The 19,634-nt window shown below is 35.4% G+C and overlaps 1 protein-coding gene and 1 pseudogene across 1 annotated transcript; one reads left to right on the forward strand and one right to left on the reverse strand.

Annotated features, from left to right (window-relative positions):
- The first annotated feature begins 1,439 nt into the window (after positions 1 to 1,439).
- LOC139442956 (uncharacterized) lies at positions 1,440 to 9,818 on the forward strand (annotated as a pseudogene).
- A 1,945-nt stretch (positions 9,819 to 11,763) lies between these two features.
- Positions 11,764 to 14,727, reverse strand: LOC139443887 (uncharacterized). The gene is made up of 3 exons (XM_071224774.1): positions 14,411 to 14,727; positions 13,878 to 14,063; positions 11,764 to 12,961 (listed from the first exon to the last, which is right to left on the reverse strand). The coding sequence occupies exons 1-3, from the start codon at positions 14,681 to 14,683 to the stop codon at positions 11,822 to 11,824; spliced, it is 1,599 nt and encodes a 532-aa protein (XP_071080875.1). The 5' UTR covers positions 14,684 to 14,727; the 3' UTR covers positions 11,764 to 11,821.
- Between the last annotated feature and the right edge of the window lie 4,907 nt (positions 14,728 to 19,634).

Consider the following 19,634-nt stretch of genomic DNA (forward strand, 5'->3'; position numbering starts at 1 on the left):
GAGCGCAATGTGGCACTGAATCATTTCAGTTCAGTGATACTACCATTCCCCTGGCAGCAGGTGAGTGAAATCTTGGTGCCACCCTAGACCCGGAACAGTCTCCCAACAATCATGTCAACGATGTGGTTAGAACCTGTATTCTCATTCTAAGGAACATAGGGCACATCCGCAAATTTCTTACTCAGCAGTCAAATATCATACTTGTCTTGTCTTTAGTTATGACAAGGTTGGACTACGGTAATAGCTTGCTGGTGGATGCAGCAAGATCCCAGCTGAACAAGTTACAAAGAGTGCAAAACATAGCAGCCAGAATAGTTACTCACCCTCGCAAGACTGGCCATATCACTCCTGTGTTATATACAACCTGCACTGACTTCCAATTGAACACATGATGACATTCAAGCTTTTCTGTTATGTCTTCAGATGTCTCACGGGACAAGCACTATCCTATCTTGCTGATCTCCTTCATATATATGTCCCAGGAAGATCACTCCGCTCAGAGAAAAAGAATTTGCTTATCGTACCAAATGTCCGGACATGACACTATGGCTAACGTTCCTTTGCGTACTCAGCGGCCTCGGTGACAGCAGTTAGGTGCCTACTTTCCGCTCACAACTCAAATCCTATCTCTTCCGACTTTCTGACTCCAAATGACTTCGTACTGTTTTGCGTTTTTTATTTATGTTATGTTATGTTATGTTATGTTATGTTGTAAGATTTCGTTTCCTTATAAGGAAAATTATTTCGTGTCCTTTCCATGTTTCAGTTTTGACCCTAATAGGCTTTCGTAAAGAACAAAGTACTGGGCGCAAATAATATATCTTTTCTTTCAGGCTCAACAAAGGGTAAAAAACGGAAATTGAATAAGGATGAAGGCTTCGACCAATTTAAACTACCCTGAATGCTTATAATTAAAACACCCAACATATTTCTAAATTTTAGGTGGAAATACAAACGGACAAAAATTAATGTGCTGATTATGTTTATAAATATACATCACATACAGTATTGTTTGTGTCCAAAAAACAAAAAACAACAAATATATAGAATTGTTTGGTTGGTTTTTACGCCGTATTCCGGAATATTCCAGCTATACGTCGTCGGCCTGTTACTAATCGAGTCTGTCGACTAGACAATCCAGTGATTGACGTCATGAGCATCGATCCACTTATGGGAAACGATAACACGAAATCAACAAAGTCACCGAGCCTGACCATCAGATTCATTTAGTCGCCTCTGACAAGCATAGGTTTCCTTACCCGAAAATCCCTACGTGATCACACAGTACTGATGCAAAATCATTTCAGTATATTTGTTAACCCCGTATTTATTTATTCCAACCTTGGCCTTTCTTGAAAACATTACGTAATAAGCCATTTCATCGATTACGTCACAGTTTATGTGCACATACGCGTCACGTGATACACAATAATATTTCGAGGGACAAACATCGCAGTTTTTCGCGCGCCTCTATTTGACAGTTGTTTTGCCGTTTACCCACATCAGTATTAGCATGGCTTCTACCTCGCCTTTGTTTAATGTTTCTCTGCTGCCCGAAGATGTCCCTGGAGCTCAGTTTATTTATCCAGACGTCGATAGACATTCAGTTGTTCAGCTGAAACGGTGGTTGGAGTGCCGAGGCCTGTCGATGACAGGAACGAAGACCGAACTCGTCGAAAGGTAAGTCGTCTTATTTATTGGATTTCGTTAAAAATAGTATATGTAAGTTATGAGAATCTATGAAATATACATCTTTGTTAAAGGTATCGTGCCGTGATTGTTATTACAGTGGTATGAAGGTGCTCTGATGATTAACCCGATGAGCATATAATTTACGAGACAGACGTCATATCAAAATCCAAACCGGAAGTGATTTCCGTAATATTTGTTAATGCAAATAACGGATAATATTGAAATACATTTTTGTGTTTCAACTCCATAAATGTATGTGGGAATAATAGATTAAATCTGTCGTGCTCTGTCGTATTCGTTATCAGAACGACATTTGCCTGGATGAGAGAATTCGGGCACTAAACGTTCGTCTGAAAAAGGGCAATAACTGTTTTCACCATTCTAATCTAACAGCTTGGGCTATGATACGGTATTTCCTCTATTATTTTTATATATTCATATGATGACCACAACCTGGTCTGGCAGCCACAATACTATATGTACCTGTGCCAATTATTCTATTTACACATGCAAACGTTGTTGTTATTATTACTATTATTTTCCAGATTTGTTAAGGCATAAATAATTGCACACAATTTCCACGTAAAAATAGAATCGAATTACCAAACACCTTTATTGTCATTTTCATCTCTATGTAGTGTTTTTCTTCACTCACTTGGGCTAATATGAACAGAAGTATACAATTAACTTAGTTATTAATATGTATAATTATTACTTCAGTATATAACACCATTGCTTCAGGTCACGAGTAAGAGCATTTTGGCATTACCATACTCTGCAAAAAATTTGATCTTATTATCATGATTACCCCATAACAATGATTAAAGTGAGTGGACTAATATTACTAGTAATAATATAGATGGAAAGTAATCATGCAGTCATTTACTAGTAAGCTCAGTGGTTGGAAACTGAATTCATCTACTCATTGATCAATATCTGAAATTGTAACATGACTGATGTTTACCCATTGTTTTCCCACAGATGTCAAGAGTGTATCAGAGCTCAGCAGGACACAGACATTTCCATTTCTATTGATAATGGGAAATGGTACCAAATAAAGGTTCAAGATGTTTTGGCATCTCTTAACAGGTAACTATGAGGTTTCAATTCCAGATTTTATCTTTGACCAAATGCAAAGATTGCGTAAGAATGGGTTGAAATATTATTGATGCATTTCCATTTCTGGATTGAAATGGCATTGAATTCTGTGAACTTTTGTCAAATGGATTTAATATTGTGAACAACATTTGTAATGGAACATCATCTAAAAAGTACCCAAAAATAAAATGTAAGGGAATTTTAATTACTGTTCATAGCATATTTTATTCTGAGAAAATTATATTAATCACTTAAATAATTGAATTAATCAACTCAAAAAAGATTTTTTTACAGGAATCAGAAAATATTTTTCCATCAGGTTGAAAAAAAAATGTTCGGAATATTCTAATTTTGAAAAGCTTCATGTCTTATGGGTCTTCAATATCCTATGGGTCTTCTGTTATAAAGTCCCAGGACCCCACACCCCACCCCCAAATTAAATCAAAATAATTGGTCCCTTAAAGCTCTGCACGCTAACGTCGAACCCATTCGACAGAGGTGTCCATCCCCATGCATCTGATGTCGAACCCATTCGACAGGCGAATAGCATAACAACACCCCAAAATAAAACTCGCCATATCTATTTACCAAGAAGGCTTTGCGTAACATTTAAATTACGTATGACATGCATAAATGCTCAGCTTGCTCAATATCAAAACGTTCAGTCATTTATTTACCTCAAAAAGAAAATATCGCGAGTTAAAAAAGTTTCGGCCAAACTTCTCGGCACACATCTACCAGGAACGGCCATTGTTGACTTTTGGCACTTCACGTTGAGCGGCATGCAGTCCGATATTTTCTATATAATTTCATCATTTTTCCTATTTGATCATCATTTTTTGTTTGCTGACGAAAGGAAAACACTCATGTTCCTTTATTTCTAAAAATTAGCAACTTTCGGTGTAATTAATTGTAAACAAAAACAATCTGAATCGTAACATCATCGATTGGATGGAACTTGTACGATCATGGCAACGGTAGTAAACAAACAACTCCACATGCATAGATATCCCGTTAGACTATTACAATCATTTTGTTACATCTAACTTAATTTTCTAGAATTATTGACACGCATGTATAAATCTTTGTAAAAAGAATTTCATTTTTAAAGAGTTTGCAAATGATTTCGTTTGATAAATTTTCCGACACATTGCCAAGCCGACAAACGTCAGTGATACGTTTGGGCGTGGCCTAACTTGCGATTTGTTGAGTCGAACAAAGTCAACAAACACTGCGAAAAATGACAAATATTGGATGATACGCAAAATCTGAACTGATATACATTCTAGGTAAACCATTCAATAGCAAAATAATGCATTTTACGAGAAATAATCAAAATACTTGCAATTTTAGCTATCATTTCTGAAACCGGAAGCACGTACCGCATGTGACACATGGAAGCAAAATATGCAAAAGTTGGTAAGCTATCATAAAGAAATTCCGAAATAGATTCCAATTCAAAAGAAAATACATAATTTACTATTTTTCGTCAACTATTTACTATTTATTGATCTGGAGAGCAGTCTTCACTCTTATTTGTTTCATATTTCTTCGTGATTGTCGCCATAAAATGTGTAAGTCTAAATCCGAAACTGTAATGGATTTCACGCTCGATGATTTTAATTTTAAAATATTTTCTATAAACGAGCGCAACGGAGAGCGATCCAACGTATTGATATGCCATAATAATAACATAATATTGTTATTGGTCTAACATTACAAAAAGAACAATTTAAATATTAAAGATGTTGTTGAAAACTTTCTGAGAACCTCCCGTCCTCTGAACCGATAACATTTTGGTACACAACGAGGTAGTGTAAATATATATAGATTCTAGGCTCCTATTTATATATATGTGTGATTTTGTACCCAAAACAAATTAAATTGTACCCAAAATACTTTGTGAATTTGTACCTAAGAAAATAAGACAATAGATCTATAATTATATTTATGTTTTAATGTAGATGAACAGAACACATAATAAAATATTTCATCAAGTGCCAAATATGATTATGACTGATCCTTGAAATTGATTGTTTAGTTTTGAGAGAAAACTGACGTCTTGTCACTGAAGGAGAGGCCAGTTAAGTTGGTTAAACCTAAGTTAGAATGAATTGTTTTGATAGGAAAGTGATATTATGTTAAGTTTAAGACACCAAATTAATGTATATCTTTGAAATAATTCTAGGTAGATCTACAAAATCACATACCCATTTGGGTAACAAATTACTAGAAATTTTGGGTACAAAAGTCACCACTGTACATTTCAACTGATTTTCGTGAATCAATGGGATTAAAAAAATTCGTCTGAATGATTCCTTTTCTCATTTTTTAAGACAAGAATTTGTTTTACATAACAAAACAGGCAGATCTACACGGATCACGTTTAGTCCTAAAAATGTGAAAAATATGGACACCTCAGAAATGAGGGCTTACAAGGTTATAATTCTACCTAACTAGTCACATGGTTTGACTTAGATCTAGGTCTATCTAAGAAAAGTCCTTATGAAAATCTGAATTTATTTTTTTTATGACACTTACATTTCTGGCACTTAGACAAAGAGTATTCAAGGAAAGACAGATATGTTTTTGAATGAAAATATGACTTTCCTTTATAATTCTTTTTTCATGATGACAGGGGAACTTTTATACACACCAGCTGAGGAAGTTGTGATACTGTGATTGCATACAAAGAAAAAACAGTTTGGAAGCAGTACCTGTATGTATAAAATAGACCACATAAGGTGAACAAAAGTAATGGATTGGCTGACTGGAAAAAATACATCTGGCAAGGGTAAACATGTACACAGGCATGTTTCTTTTCATTCCAACCAGAAGACTGAGATAGCATTTTCTAAGAAACCTATGGCAAACTTACCAGCTTATGTGCCACCATGGTTCTTGTGATTAAACAAATAAAAATGTCATGTACTGTTACAAGTACTGTTACTGTAATTAAATTAAATTAATTCCTATTAAATTATATTTCAGAATTGTTTTATTTGGAAACAAACCACATAATGCACAAAATTAATGTCCATATGAGTTTAGTATGTATATGTTAAGGATCTGATTTAATCATTATTCATGGAATACTAAAATTAAAATGATGACATCAGAGAGTTACTTATTCACATAGTTGATTTTCAGAGTGCAAGATAATAATTGTTGAATAAATATGTTTAAACTAAAGATAATAATTGAAGTTTGATCAGTTACACTGTGTTGATGCAAAGACTAATATTTACTGTCCCCACACACCATCATTGTGGGAAAAATAACTATTAAATATAACTTAAAATTTTAAAACCTGTAAAAAGCTGTAAATAATTAAACAATTACAAATCTATCATCAAAGCGCAACCATGGTGGTCTTCATATTTTTGGAATAAATTTAGAAATCCTTCGTGAAACTGTTCTAAAATCATACTAGAATCTATGAATGTATTCCCGAAAGGAAACCTATCCTAAATGTAATGTGGAACTACCACCGAAAATATGTACGTAGAATTTTATTGCTTATATATACCCTATCATTTTCAGCAACGCGGGGATGTTATTTTGAAACACGTTTTGTCAACCCCATTTTCGCGCACCTGTTGTTGAGGGTGATCTTGCTGATCGACGATATCCATAGACGTATTACGTGGGATACACTTGTTGTAGTGAAACTTATCAGCATGTACATCGCAGAAATATGAATCATGTCCCATTTATATTCACAACATTGAATGGTGATTCTTAAATATCAACAGAAGTTCAAATAAAAGATACCGAGAAACTTGCATGTGGCATGTTGATTTATCGTCTACCGTTTCCGGGTCACGGGAGCATGCAAGGTCAAACGGATTAACTAATACGCGAATTATATCGTCAAAGTCACATTTTTATTTCATGTTAGTGGTGATTACTGATACTGTGTATCGACTTATATTTTTGCTGTATGTGATAGGCGAACTATTTAAAAATTTACTGTAATTGTTTTGTTTCGAAAGCTTATCAGCAGACTACCCCTGTCTGTGACATCACATCCGGTGACCTTTGCACTAATTGAAATAGTGCTGTCAGAATTCACGATCTTTATTTTCATTTTTCTCTCGTCATATTTATTGGAATATGACGAATAAAACATTCTTCGATTGAGAAGATCGTCAACTTTCGCCAAGTTATATTTATAAAGGCAATGTAAACTTTGTTGATATTAAAATAGCAATAAGTTATGCGGAGGTCGGGCGAAGCGCGCCATGTTTGATTTTAGGACGTCTACTAGCATCATGACACGGGTTGTTTATTTCTGTATATCGTAAATATTCAACCAAAACGCTTGAAATTAGGATTAGTGAATATTTATAAGTCATTAATTGTTTCCTGCAAATTTTATAACATGACACGTCAGATTAACCCGAATATTCGTATTTCTGCAACCGACATGATGACCTCGAAAATTAAGTTATTTTTCTGTTTAACGTTTAGATAATAAATTCACTGAAATGGTTCATAATTTACCATCGCGCTGATATATGCCGATTATAAATCCCGAATTTTTACTCAATTAAAATTATGATATCGGAGATATGCATATTGAAATCAATTTGCAAAAATGTTACGATATTAGAGGGTTCCTAGCATGAAATGCAAACCACCTTCAATAACGCAATTCAGGTAAGTTCAAGAAAATTAACAAATTTTGTGTTCGCTTTGGTCTTAACCTTGGTATGATTGAAAACACCAGGATATTTTTATATAGAATTGTGTAGTTTTCTATCGGGAATAAATGTGCAAAATATTTCTTCAATTGGCCCTTGTTTAATGAGGCACCGACTGTTTGAAATCACCCACCCTCTTTAGAGCGCCTTATGCTAAAATTAATCCAGCAGGCAGGGGTAAGAAGTGTGAAAATAATTCAGCAGGCTAAAGGTTAAGAAAGATAATACTTGCATCACATATATATGATATTACAATGTCACATAGCTCGGTTTTAAGGAAGTTGATTTAACTTGCACCAGGTGCATGTTGACATGAAAACGCAGTTGCACTAAACAAAATCAGCTAGCCCTGGTCCAATATATATATAAAAGTTGAAACAGGCTGGTCTGCTGCCTGTGTCTTGTTTATTTTTGGATTATTGCTGTGAAACGTGATAGGAACATTTGCACACAATCTAGAAGTACCTACAATGTGACAATGTCAAGCCCACGAAATCATAACAAATTACACACAACACAGATTAGTTATGTAGTATGGTAAATAAACTGTACAGGTATTGAATGTGATCCAAGATTGATGTGTGGATACACAGGGGTTAGACTTATAGACAAACAAATTTGGATATATTTTTTTACATGCATTTAGTGCATTTTGACATCAATATTAGGTTGCATGTTACAATAATATGTTGCACTGGTGCATGAATTATATAGCCAAATAGTTACCTGTGTCATGATTGTGTATTGCACTATTTTCTCTTTGTATTACAGTTCAAGTCCGTGTTCGGCTGTGAGGCAACCTCCCACACCACCTATCACTGGATGGAAGGCCTTCCCTTCTGGCAACATCCCACCAACCTTCTCATATGGTGATATATACCAGTATATTATTGCATCAGCCAGACTACAGCCTCTACCACAAGTCACTCCTATCAATGACGGTGATGATGATGATGATCAGGACAACACCTTCAGCACTGCAAAGCCAATGAAGAAGGGACGAGCTTTTTTTAAGAGTGGCCACAAACAAAATATTCAAACATGTTCTAAAAATGAGTATTATTATCTTAAATGTGAATGTCTTCCATCATACAGACTAGGTATGATGTACCATGTACATGTTACTCTTGATAATTTTGCTGTCATCCAGGATGCATCATGTGATTGTGTAGGTTCAGCCACTGGACGTTGTAGCCACATTGCAGGATTGTTGTTTGCATTAGAGGATTATACTGTCAACTTTGGCTATACAGCACCCTCATGTACTTCTTTCTCTTGTTCCTGGAATAAACCCCGAAACAAAACTAGAAACCCACAACCAGCCCACACTTTGCAGTACAGCAAAAAGAGAGCTCCAAACCGTGTTATTGATCATGACCCATGTCCTGTTGCAGATCAGTCTCACAGAGCTGACAGTAGTTTTGCAACTGCTTTCATTTCTTCTGCACTAGCCTTGGATACAAATACTTCATGGCAGAGTATCCTAGAAATTACTTATGATGATTATGAATTGTCTAATGACTTGAAGTTACATCTCATGGATAAATGTGATGTTTTCATTGAAAATGTGAAAGAAAGTATTTCAGAGTATGGGGTTGGCCCTTGTGAAGTACCTGGTACTGTGGGTCAAGCAATTTCTGATCAGTGGCATAATGCCAGGTGGTACAGAGTGACAGCATCTATTTGTAAAGACTGTTCTATGGTATCCACAGATCGAGGTAGATATCGCTTGTTATCATCACATGTATGGGGTATTGATTGTTTTAATACAGTTGACATGAGGTATGGATCACATAATGAATAAAGAGCCTTTGAAGACTATTCATTAAAATATGTAGAAACATTTACCTGCCTTGCAAGTGGTTTCTGGATAAATTCAAAGTATCCTGAACTAGGATGTAGCCCTGATGGCATCTTACAGTCTCTCAGTACAGATGTGGCTGATGGTGTTTTAGAAATTAAGTGCCCATCAGTACTTGAAAACATTAATCCAACTGAGGCAAAAGAAAAACTTACAAAGAAGCAATACTATTCATTTTGCAGCACTTTCGAAAATGTCAGACTAAAATTGAAAAGGAATCATAAATATTATTTCCAATGTCAAATGCAAATGGCCATCTGTGAAAAATCTTTTTGTGACTTTGTAATATGGTCGCCTGAGGGTATGTCAGTAGAAAGAATACCCTTCAATAAATTATTTTGGGAACAGACATACCGCCTCTTGAAAATATTTTACAAAAATATTCTAGTTCCTGAGATATTTGAAATGAGAGTGCCAAGAAAGCTACTTCCCTTTGATCTGTCCAAGTAAGCATAACAAACATGTAACATGAGTGAATGTCCATAAAAAACAAGACACAGAAGTTAATGGTCAGTGTGTTATATTTATTCACTTCCAACATTACTTTGATCGTAGAACTGAATCACATGATGTATGATTCAGCTTTTTTTGAATACACTGTACAGTGTATCCTTGTGAGGTTGTCATGATTATTAGTACAATATACTTCATGTATAAACTTGACATTATACTAAGTGAGCTCCATATCGTACCACACTTATGGTGAATATTTTTCTTGTGCTGCATTCATGAAGAAAGTGAAACACCTTTGCTCCCAGTTAGTATCGTGAGGGCTAGAACTTGTTCTCGTTATTCAAGTTAGTAAACATTTCAACATTTTTTCACTTCTAACATTGTATATGCAATGTGAGAATGATGAACGTTAATAACTAGTATGCATGGTGTACAGCTTAAGCAAAGCAAATAACTGTCCAGATAATGTTATTCAAGTTATGTGAACAACCATGATAACAATTATGTGCAGTACTGTCATTTGTCATTATTTTTATACTTCACGGACTAAGTATTTCACAAATGTGGATACAAGTTAACTTTGATCAACACAGCATGAAGAGATTTTGTCGCATACCTACTTATTGATGCAATACATGTAGTGTCATAAATCGTACATAAGTAACAAAGAAGATTCAAAATTGCATGTGGTACCTTCAGAATCAGGAAGGAGAAAAGGACACATTTGAGTTTAAATACATAATTGGTAATAGAAACAATCATATCATGAAAACAAAACCAGTAATGACTTCTTGAAACATTTGTTATTGTTTTCAAGGAACAAGAGGTACTAAGTTTACAATCAGAACATATTTTTCATTGTTTAGAGTTTAACAAACAATTATGGCGGTGACAAAATGGTTGGGCTGAAAGGCATAAAATGTTTTGCATATCTACAGCGGTAATGTTATTAATATTTTTCATTATCACTATTTTCAAAGTAATAGTTACATTGTTGGAATATCATAAACTAGATCAGTGGAGACATGCAGATACTGTTACAATTGAAACAATGGTTATGAGTGTAGTTTTTTTTATAGAACCATGAATCATACTTCTCGCTGAGAGATACCTCCGTAATGTTTACCCTTTTCTAGTTGTAGTCTTGACATGTCAATTATTCATGCTGTACAAAAGTGTGCATACCTCCTATACGGAAACTGGGTCATACCTCCTATACGGAAACTGGGTTAATGTTTCCGGCCTGTTCCCATGACAGACATATAAATTTGTACAACAATACCATGTTCAAATGATCATTCCAATACATACTGCAGTTGTTGGGGAAAATACCTTGATAAACAGTGAAATAATTGTAATACCTTGTTTTCTAATAACAGTTATGACGATACATCTCACCCTCAGGGACATGTAATAACACAGGTGAAGTACTACAGCCAACAATGCTGTTAAATATTAAAGTGGTTCAAAGCTCATATGATGATGGCTTCATGTCCTTGAAGAAAGTTTAGCATGATTCCAAAAACGATTTTCTGGGATAATATGTATGAACATTATGACACAGAACAGATCACAATTGTGAATGATTCAAACATCTATCTTCACAAAAATAAAACTGATCAACTAATTAGTAGCTATTTGATAAGGACGCAGTGAAAACTGCAACAGACATGAGTCTAAAATTGTTCACCAGCGCCAGTCGTGGACATATACATGAGGTGTCAATAAAATTTTTACGAGCAATATTACTCTTTGTTATTATTTCTTGCTGCAGGTAGTCACAAGTCATGATTGAACACCGATATATGGCATCGCAAATGGAAACTGGTGATAGATGCTGAGCAATGACTTGGTTCATGATGTACATGTTTTAGTGCGCTTTTTATTGTATAAAGAAGTATTTATGAGATATTGAAAAATAATCAGCTGATAACGACAACTACCCGGGCTAGAATTATCGTACCTCCAATCATATGTAATATACATTCAATCATGGTAATGGGCTAATGCCCTATTTAACAAGTGGTGGCTGATAGTTGGAAAGCATTCCTATAACAAATACTATCTGGGACGCTAAGTGTTTCATTGAAAGAGGAATAACTGTGTTTAATATACGATACTCCCTCAACCTTCCCACTGATCTCTCCACATGTATTCTTGTTCTAGCAATAGATCGAGTCAAGATATCTTCTTGAGGAGTCAGCTTGTCCCTTTTGCCTAGAAATGGAGGAATATTCAAGTGTGCTCTACGGCTCATGAGGAGATCTTTGATATCGAAGCCTCTATCGGCTAAGATCAAATCACCTGGGTTAATTTTTTCCAGAAAGCCTGATTTCCTGATAATATCTCTGTCTGATATGCCACCTTCATATGCATCAGACAAAAATGTAACAGCACCAGTTGGAGAAATACCAAGTAAAACTTTCAAGGTGTTGTGAGTTTTGTACTGAGAGTACATGTTGCCTTGCTCACCATAATCACTTGGTCGCTCAGAAAACACTTCGAAACAATCAACAATAACTCTGATGTTTTTGAAGCTTTTAAACACAGATGGCAATGTTTTCCTGATAAGATGTCTAGAAGGAAAGATGTGATCTTTCAAAGTAATAAATTTCATGTACAGAAACTGAATCCAAGTGGTAATGATACAGGAAACAGAACCGACACTGATGTTATATCTATAGGATAAATCTTTTGTTGGAAAGTTTCTCCTTAATCTGACAAGTGTCAAAACAAGCTGGTCTTTGATTGATAAAACCCTGCACTTGCCAGGTTTACTGGAACTTATCTTATTTCCACGCCAGTAACAAATGTCATTTACACTGTCACCAAGGGAAGCAAAAAGATGATTAAAATGAATAGTTTTCATGCCAGTATAGTACTTGAATTTCTTCTTATTAGATACCAAATTATCAAATAGTATATCACAGCTTTTGTTGTCAAGATCCCTGCTTATTTCACAATCTGAATCAGGGACTTGTGCGGTCATCTTTTCATAAATTTTAGATACCAGAATGCTGGAACACACAAACTCAGTCTGGTTGGACTCATGCTTCGTTGTCGGCATTGCTTGGCAGGCAGCATCACTGGACCTGAGCTCAGTCAAGGTAGCCTCTTCTGTGTCAGCACCAGTAGCACAGACATTCTGTTCCTGTTGACATAAAAATTAACTAATGATACATAATGTTTGCTCATTAACATCTAAGGCATGGTTAGGAAATTGTTGTATCTTAGTGGCAATGTCATGGTTGAAGTAAGTTCCTGGTGCCTGAGTGAGTATGGCTTTACACCGCTTTGTGAAATACTCCAGCAATATCACGACAGGGGACACAAAAAATGGGCTTCACACATTGTGCTCGTGTGGGGAATTGAAACCATTCTTTGGCATGGCGAGTGAACACTTTAACCACTAGGCTACCCCACCGCCCCTCCTGTTGGCTTGAGGTCATAATTGTAAAATATATTTTTTCAACAATACCACAATACCACCTACTACAATGATTGCATCAGCTGCTATTAATAAGATAAACAAATGGTGAACAAACAACGTGCTTAAATGCTTAATGCATCAATGAAAACAGTGTTATCAATTTCAACGAAATTGAAAAGGACAGGGAATAACTTTCAAATTACAACTGCTTATTATCTAGCCATGGTGAAATGACATTAATGAGTCTTCTAGTTGAACCTTTATTCCAAAAGGCACACCTAAAAATGTTCATGTGTGACTGTGGCAGACAAGAAAACAAAAACAGGTCTAACCCTTTAGTTTAAGGTTAGGTGTAAGGTGACATTTTCATAAACAAGTTATCTGCTGAAGCTAACACTGACTTGCAACTAGGTCTATATACAAAGTAAATATTCCTTTAGGATAATATTATTAATGGTTTACATTCCAAAATTGCATACCATAATTTTTTTTACTTAAACTAAATATGGATCTAATATTTACCATTGTTTACATGGTTAAATATGATTGCAGAGCCCATTTACATCTGATTACAGGCTTAAATTAATTTTTTTTACAAATGTAATACATTTATGGCAATATAAAATTTGGTCCATACCAATTCGGTATTGACTGTTTCCTGCCACTCCAGGTGCTTTCTAGAGGTGTATGGGTGGTCAGCTGCACACACTGCAAGTAAAGATAGGCCATCACCTGCTGTAGAAGTGGGCTCCAACCTGGATACCTTACATGGAAGGGGACATCTCTCCACAGGGCTCTTTCTTTTCTTTGAAAATTTCACCACCTTGAAAAAAAATAATATATGGACTGCACAAATCTGCCACTATGTTTGGAACATGGGCCTAGAATCTACTTATTGCTCACATGGTTGCTTTAATCAATTTTCCATGACATTTGAACCCAAATTAATGCTTGTCATAATTCCAAATTAAATAAATCTGAATCAGTTGTTAAATCTGAAAACTGTTCACCAAATTGACAAAATGTCGTATGACATATCCAGTAAACACTTTGAACATCGAACATTAATTTGACCTTCTAGGCCTAGTCTACTTATGGTGTATCGACATAGATCTAGATGTATGTGTCTGACGTTATAATGACAAAAATACACAAAATCATAAAACGTACCTGATCAAAAGTATATGTTGCCGGGATAGGATCGGGATGTTCAAGTGAAGGACCATTCCCGCCGATAAAGTGCTTGGAACATATGTAGGTGTACTTGTTGACCTTGTCCGTCGTAAAGCCCTCTCGACAACAAGCGCGAACCCACCTTGCACACTTCTCAGGCTGCTTGTGAAACTTAGGAAACAAAATAAAATGGATCCCTGCCATGTCAGGCCTATCCGTATAGCGGTTGTCACTTCGGCAGATCCCATACGCACAGTGTTTAGCTGGCATCGTGTTAAAATATCCGAAACCGCGCTACGATTCTAACAAGCGGAAGAGGGACAAATGGCAATGTTTGTCCCTCGTTTTTCGCGCATGCGCGAACCTAAAATAGAGCGGAAGTATCTAAAATTCTATTTTTAGTAGTTTGGCCTTGTTGATGAAATGGCTTATTAGTAAATTTATTAGCAACACATTGAGGACTTTAAAGACTAACCAACCCCCTATGAGGAATCACGAGTTATCTGTCTTGAAGAATAAATAGTGAAAGCTTTCGGCGAGGGACAGATAATCCGTCATTCAGTTTGCTACAGCTTCGGGTTACTCAACTTTTCCCAATCGTCATTTTAAGCAGGAAAATGAACAAAACGAATTAAGAATGGGCGATATTTTTGTTCTAAAGGGCAATAACTCTCCTTTTGAGATGATATAAGCGACGGTCCAACCTGTCGCTTCCGGTCTGGTTCCCGGATCAATGCGCGCTGCGACAACTACTGACATGTAGAGACGGAGCCAAGCTAAATAGTTACCCTGTTGCACCTTCGTTCAAAAACGGTCATTTACAACTGAATTTTTTAAACTAGCACATACTTTGTCGTGATTATTAGTTTATTACATCAACATTTGTTGAGTCTTCAACTACAAGACGAATTGTCACTAAGGAAGATAGCGGGAAAAACGTCATGAAAAACAGTATATTACCACGGTAATATCTACGTCAGAAAACAGCGATGCATTTTGTCAGTCTGGGCTAACATATTGCATCGATGAAATAATGCAGACTCGTTTTATTTATCAGCCTTTGTGTTTTTCCCACCACAATTCGAAGCATTCAAATCTCAACAAATACCACCATGGACTTAAATTTATAAAAATTAGTGATACGCCTACATTTGCAGCACACATGCAAACATCTTTGACAGGCCTTCACCAATGATCTATAAAGTAGGTATACATCCTTGCCTTATCAAATATTTTATGAAGAAATAACGTTCAAAATAATAAAACAACTCATTTAAAATGTTACTTTTTATATCAAAATTATAGTTGCATCTGAATATTTTAATTTACATTATTTTCTAGAAATATGCTAAATGAAAATCTACCATGCATCTATTAAGTACTCTGTTACTCAGTTGCAATATACATACTAGTCATCATACTTTGAAGTAAGAGAATTACCCATATTATTCTGCCCCTTATAACATGTGTCCCGCCATTAAGTGCTCTGAGTCATCATAGGTGTTGTTTAATTCATTGATCCATCATTTCTTACAGAATTCTGATACTCATGCTCTTAAAATAGTAGTAAATTACAGAGATTTGTCCCAACAAACAACAAATCCTACCCCACAAAATGTGTATGATGCATAAATAGATGTAAATCATAGTTTTATCTTCTTGTTTTAGTAACATAATATTTATTTTATTGTTGACAAATTATTTCCCATACAAACCCACACACTATCCTGCTGTAGCTATGTATCCTGATTTTCATTCAACAGTACTTCAAGACACCTGTAGGATAGAGTATATTTTGTAGATATTATTATCATATAGCAAATATGACTTAAGAAAGTTCATCATCAAATCTTCTGATGGTTAAATAAATGCAATTTGAACCCCACAATCATTCCATGGATTAGATAAATGGATTTATTTATGTTATTTGTTTTTGCATATAACAGATTACACTTACATATGTTACAGTCAGTGTCTATAATCAGGCCCAATATGTATATTGACTGAAAATTTCAGTCAACATGTATATTGACTGATTCACTCAGGCAAGGTATATTTTTTCTTAAATTTAAATTCATTTATTATTGCCTGAAAAATAGGACTGGATTTTAGACAGAAAGACTGAAATGAATTAGACTGCATAATTTAATCTCCCCAATTTAAGTAGATTTTATTTTGATCTTATTGAAGATCAAAGTTACTTATGTAAGAAATTAAAAATGTTTTCACAATGAAATTGATTGATTCTCCAAACATGAAAGAATACCAGAGTCCTTTTTTATGTTACTTATCTATATTGGCATAATATTCAGTTCAGAAACAGATGACTGCTAAAAAGTCATGCACGTGTAATCAAATACTAGTATACATGCACAAGTATGCCAAGATATTAAATAAAATAATGACAGTCATTGTGCAATGCAGATATCTGTTGGTGTGAAGAGAAAAAAAGAATAACATTAATAATTTGTGTATGTTGGAATTTGGAACATCAGTTTAGAACAAGTAAGCATGAAAAGCAAGGCCTAATGAAGTTAAGAATGAGCTTTATCTGTGTTACAGTCATATGATTATTGTCAATGCAAACTGGATGTAGACACTGCATTGTTAATACAATCAACATTATAGAGATTGAAAATTAGTATGAAATTGAATATATTGTTTTATTTTATAGAAATTGTAGTTGGTACAAATACTCTTGAATATGTATTTTAACTACATATATTTAGGGTTCTCTGTGTCTGAAAATTATTATTTTTTCTACTTAGTAGAATTTAAAAAAGGCTAAAATAATATTTATCTTTCACTGATCATATTGAAATATAATCATGGTAGTATTTGGCAACAAACAGCCACCAGTCATACATAAAATCCTTTTATACAACATGCAATTAACCCTTAAATATCAAAACAGATTTCATAGATTTCCATTTCCTTTTTTTTGAACATTGTATTATGATATCTAGTTGATGACATAATTTATCAGTGCCTGTTTCTCTTACAATTTCTTGAAAACATTTCTCATTGCTCTCAGTTATATATCTGACAAATACTTTCATGTGTTGCTGTCAATATTCACAACATTGAGGCTACAGGCAACATTACTTTGCATAAGACCTTCACATTTCTCGTACCGCATCGCCTTACTGCTGTACATACTGAATTGCATGCATATGATGTAGCCTGCTGGGCGAATCTACAACATGGATATAGGAACGTATACAAAATCTACTTAATTTTTAGAAGTGTGATATTCATACATCAAGGGCAACACTTCCTTCACGATTGCAAAACGTCAACAAAGCGACCGGGAATGAACGATCAGCTGATCTCACCACGTCGGTTCAAACGCCTATCTAGTGGTTAACTATACAATATAATCAGTGGTGGTCATCCCTGATGTATCATTAAATCAAGGAACATTTATTTCCGGACATGGCAATAGATAAATCATTGCTTAGGTGAAAAGTTATGCTGTCCAAACACAAGCGTGACCGTTGCTGGTAGAGGTGAAGGTTATACTAGTTAACTGTCTATAGGTGTCATAGTAACATCTAGTGCTCGTATCGCGCATACCACATGCGCTGCCAGTTTAAGGTTGGACCGTCCGGGTCAGCGCACCTAGCGGGTTAGTGAAGGGAAGATAAATTGAAAAAGATCGCCCATTGACCTTCGCTTTGTGTGAGTTCATTGGAGTATTGGGCTTGCGACGACGTTCATACAATGTTTGGCCCTCACGCTATGAAGGTTCATACTCCAATGAACTCACACAAAGTGGAAGTAAATTCTTATATTTTTATTATCACAATTTCTTACCTCAGAGGATGTAGGCCAAGATCTAAAAACAATTTTATTTAGTACGTGTGACTTCATGTTTACACTGACAGCCATACAACAACCAGCTATATCGCGGAATAAAATAGTTCCTCAAAAAGAGAGGTGACATGAGCGTATGGATGCATAACTTGCTTTTCAGAAACATCTTACACAACACATGTATGCAAATAATATTACCATTAGATGAGATAAGTCTGTAAAGAACTACCTCAGTAAGTGAGACACAATGACAGCGCGTCGTAATACATTTACATCAAGACGTCAAAATGGCCGACACGATAAACGTGACGGGAAAGATTTCCGAAATTGTTAATGAACCTGTGGCGGTTACATGTGTTGGTCGTCATTGATCAACTGGCCGATCATTGAAATGTGATTCAAGATGCGTCAAACAGACACTAAGGTAAATTCATAGATTATAGATTGCTGGAGACGGTCACTGTCAGCCAAGACACGGATCGAGTCGATACTAAGTTAGTGTCAATCACGTTAAAATCAGATCTTAGTTCTCGCTACCGCTAAACAAAGCTTTGTTTAGCGGCAGCGAGAACTAAGATCTGATTTTAATGAGATTGAGATAGTTTGGATGTGCATTTCTTCGTTTGCTTATTAGGATGGGCCGTAGCGAGGATATTCGTGAACAATCATGCAGTCAAGCTCTCTGACTTTTCTCAATGCATACTGAAACGCTGAGAGCAAGACTAAAGGTTCTAAAAGATCAGAAAGAAGCTTATGTATGTTTTCGTGCAAGGGAATTCCCACGGGTTTTCCCAGGAATGTGGAAATAGTCCGTCAGTGTTTACGTCATTTCAAGAACACAGTCTCGTGAAAAACATATGGACGTCAAATTTATGTCGTTCGTTTTAAGGATTGACTGTGTATTTTTTCGGTTCACTGAGGTTTATGGAGAATGCGGGAGATTTCCATTGTACATTATATCTTACACTCGTTGCTTGAAGTATTGGGGTAAAATAATAATTATGCCTGAACAGCGTTTACCTAAGAAAGCCTACAACATGTTTGTGCACCTCGATAGTCTTGGAAAGAACACATGGGCTTCTTGTATACGTACATTGCTTTTTACATATGGCTTTGGTTTCATTTAGCTGTCCCAGACAATTGGTAATGCATGCGTGCAATGTGATATGTTTCATCAGAAATGGCATTCAGATATTTACGAAAGTTCAAGATATGATACTTATCGCCAGTTCAAGTCATTGCTTGAACCAGAATCTTATTTATCAAACTTACCGTACAGGAATTTTCGTAACATCATTATTCGTTTTAGACTTGGCCTGAATGATCTAAAATTAACACAGGGGAATTTTCATCTATTGGGAAATCCCTAAGGTTATGCCCATTCTGTGACAGTGTCGAAGATGAA

Source organism: Haliotis cracherodii, unplaced genomic scaffold, assembly GCF_022045235.1.
Source record: "Haliotis cracherodii isolate W230 unplaced genomic scaffold, xgHalCrac1.p SCAF_5, whole genome shotgun sequence".
NCBI classification, from domain to species: Eukaryota; Metazoa; Mollusca; class Gastropoda; order Lepetellida; family Haliotidae; genus Haliotis; species Haliotis cracherodii.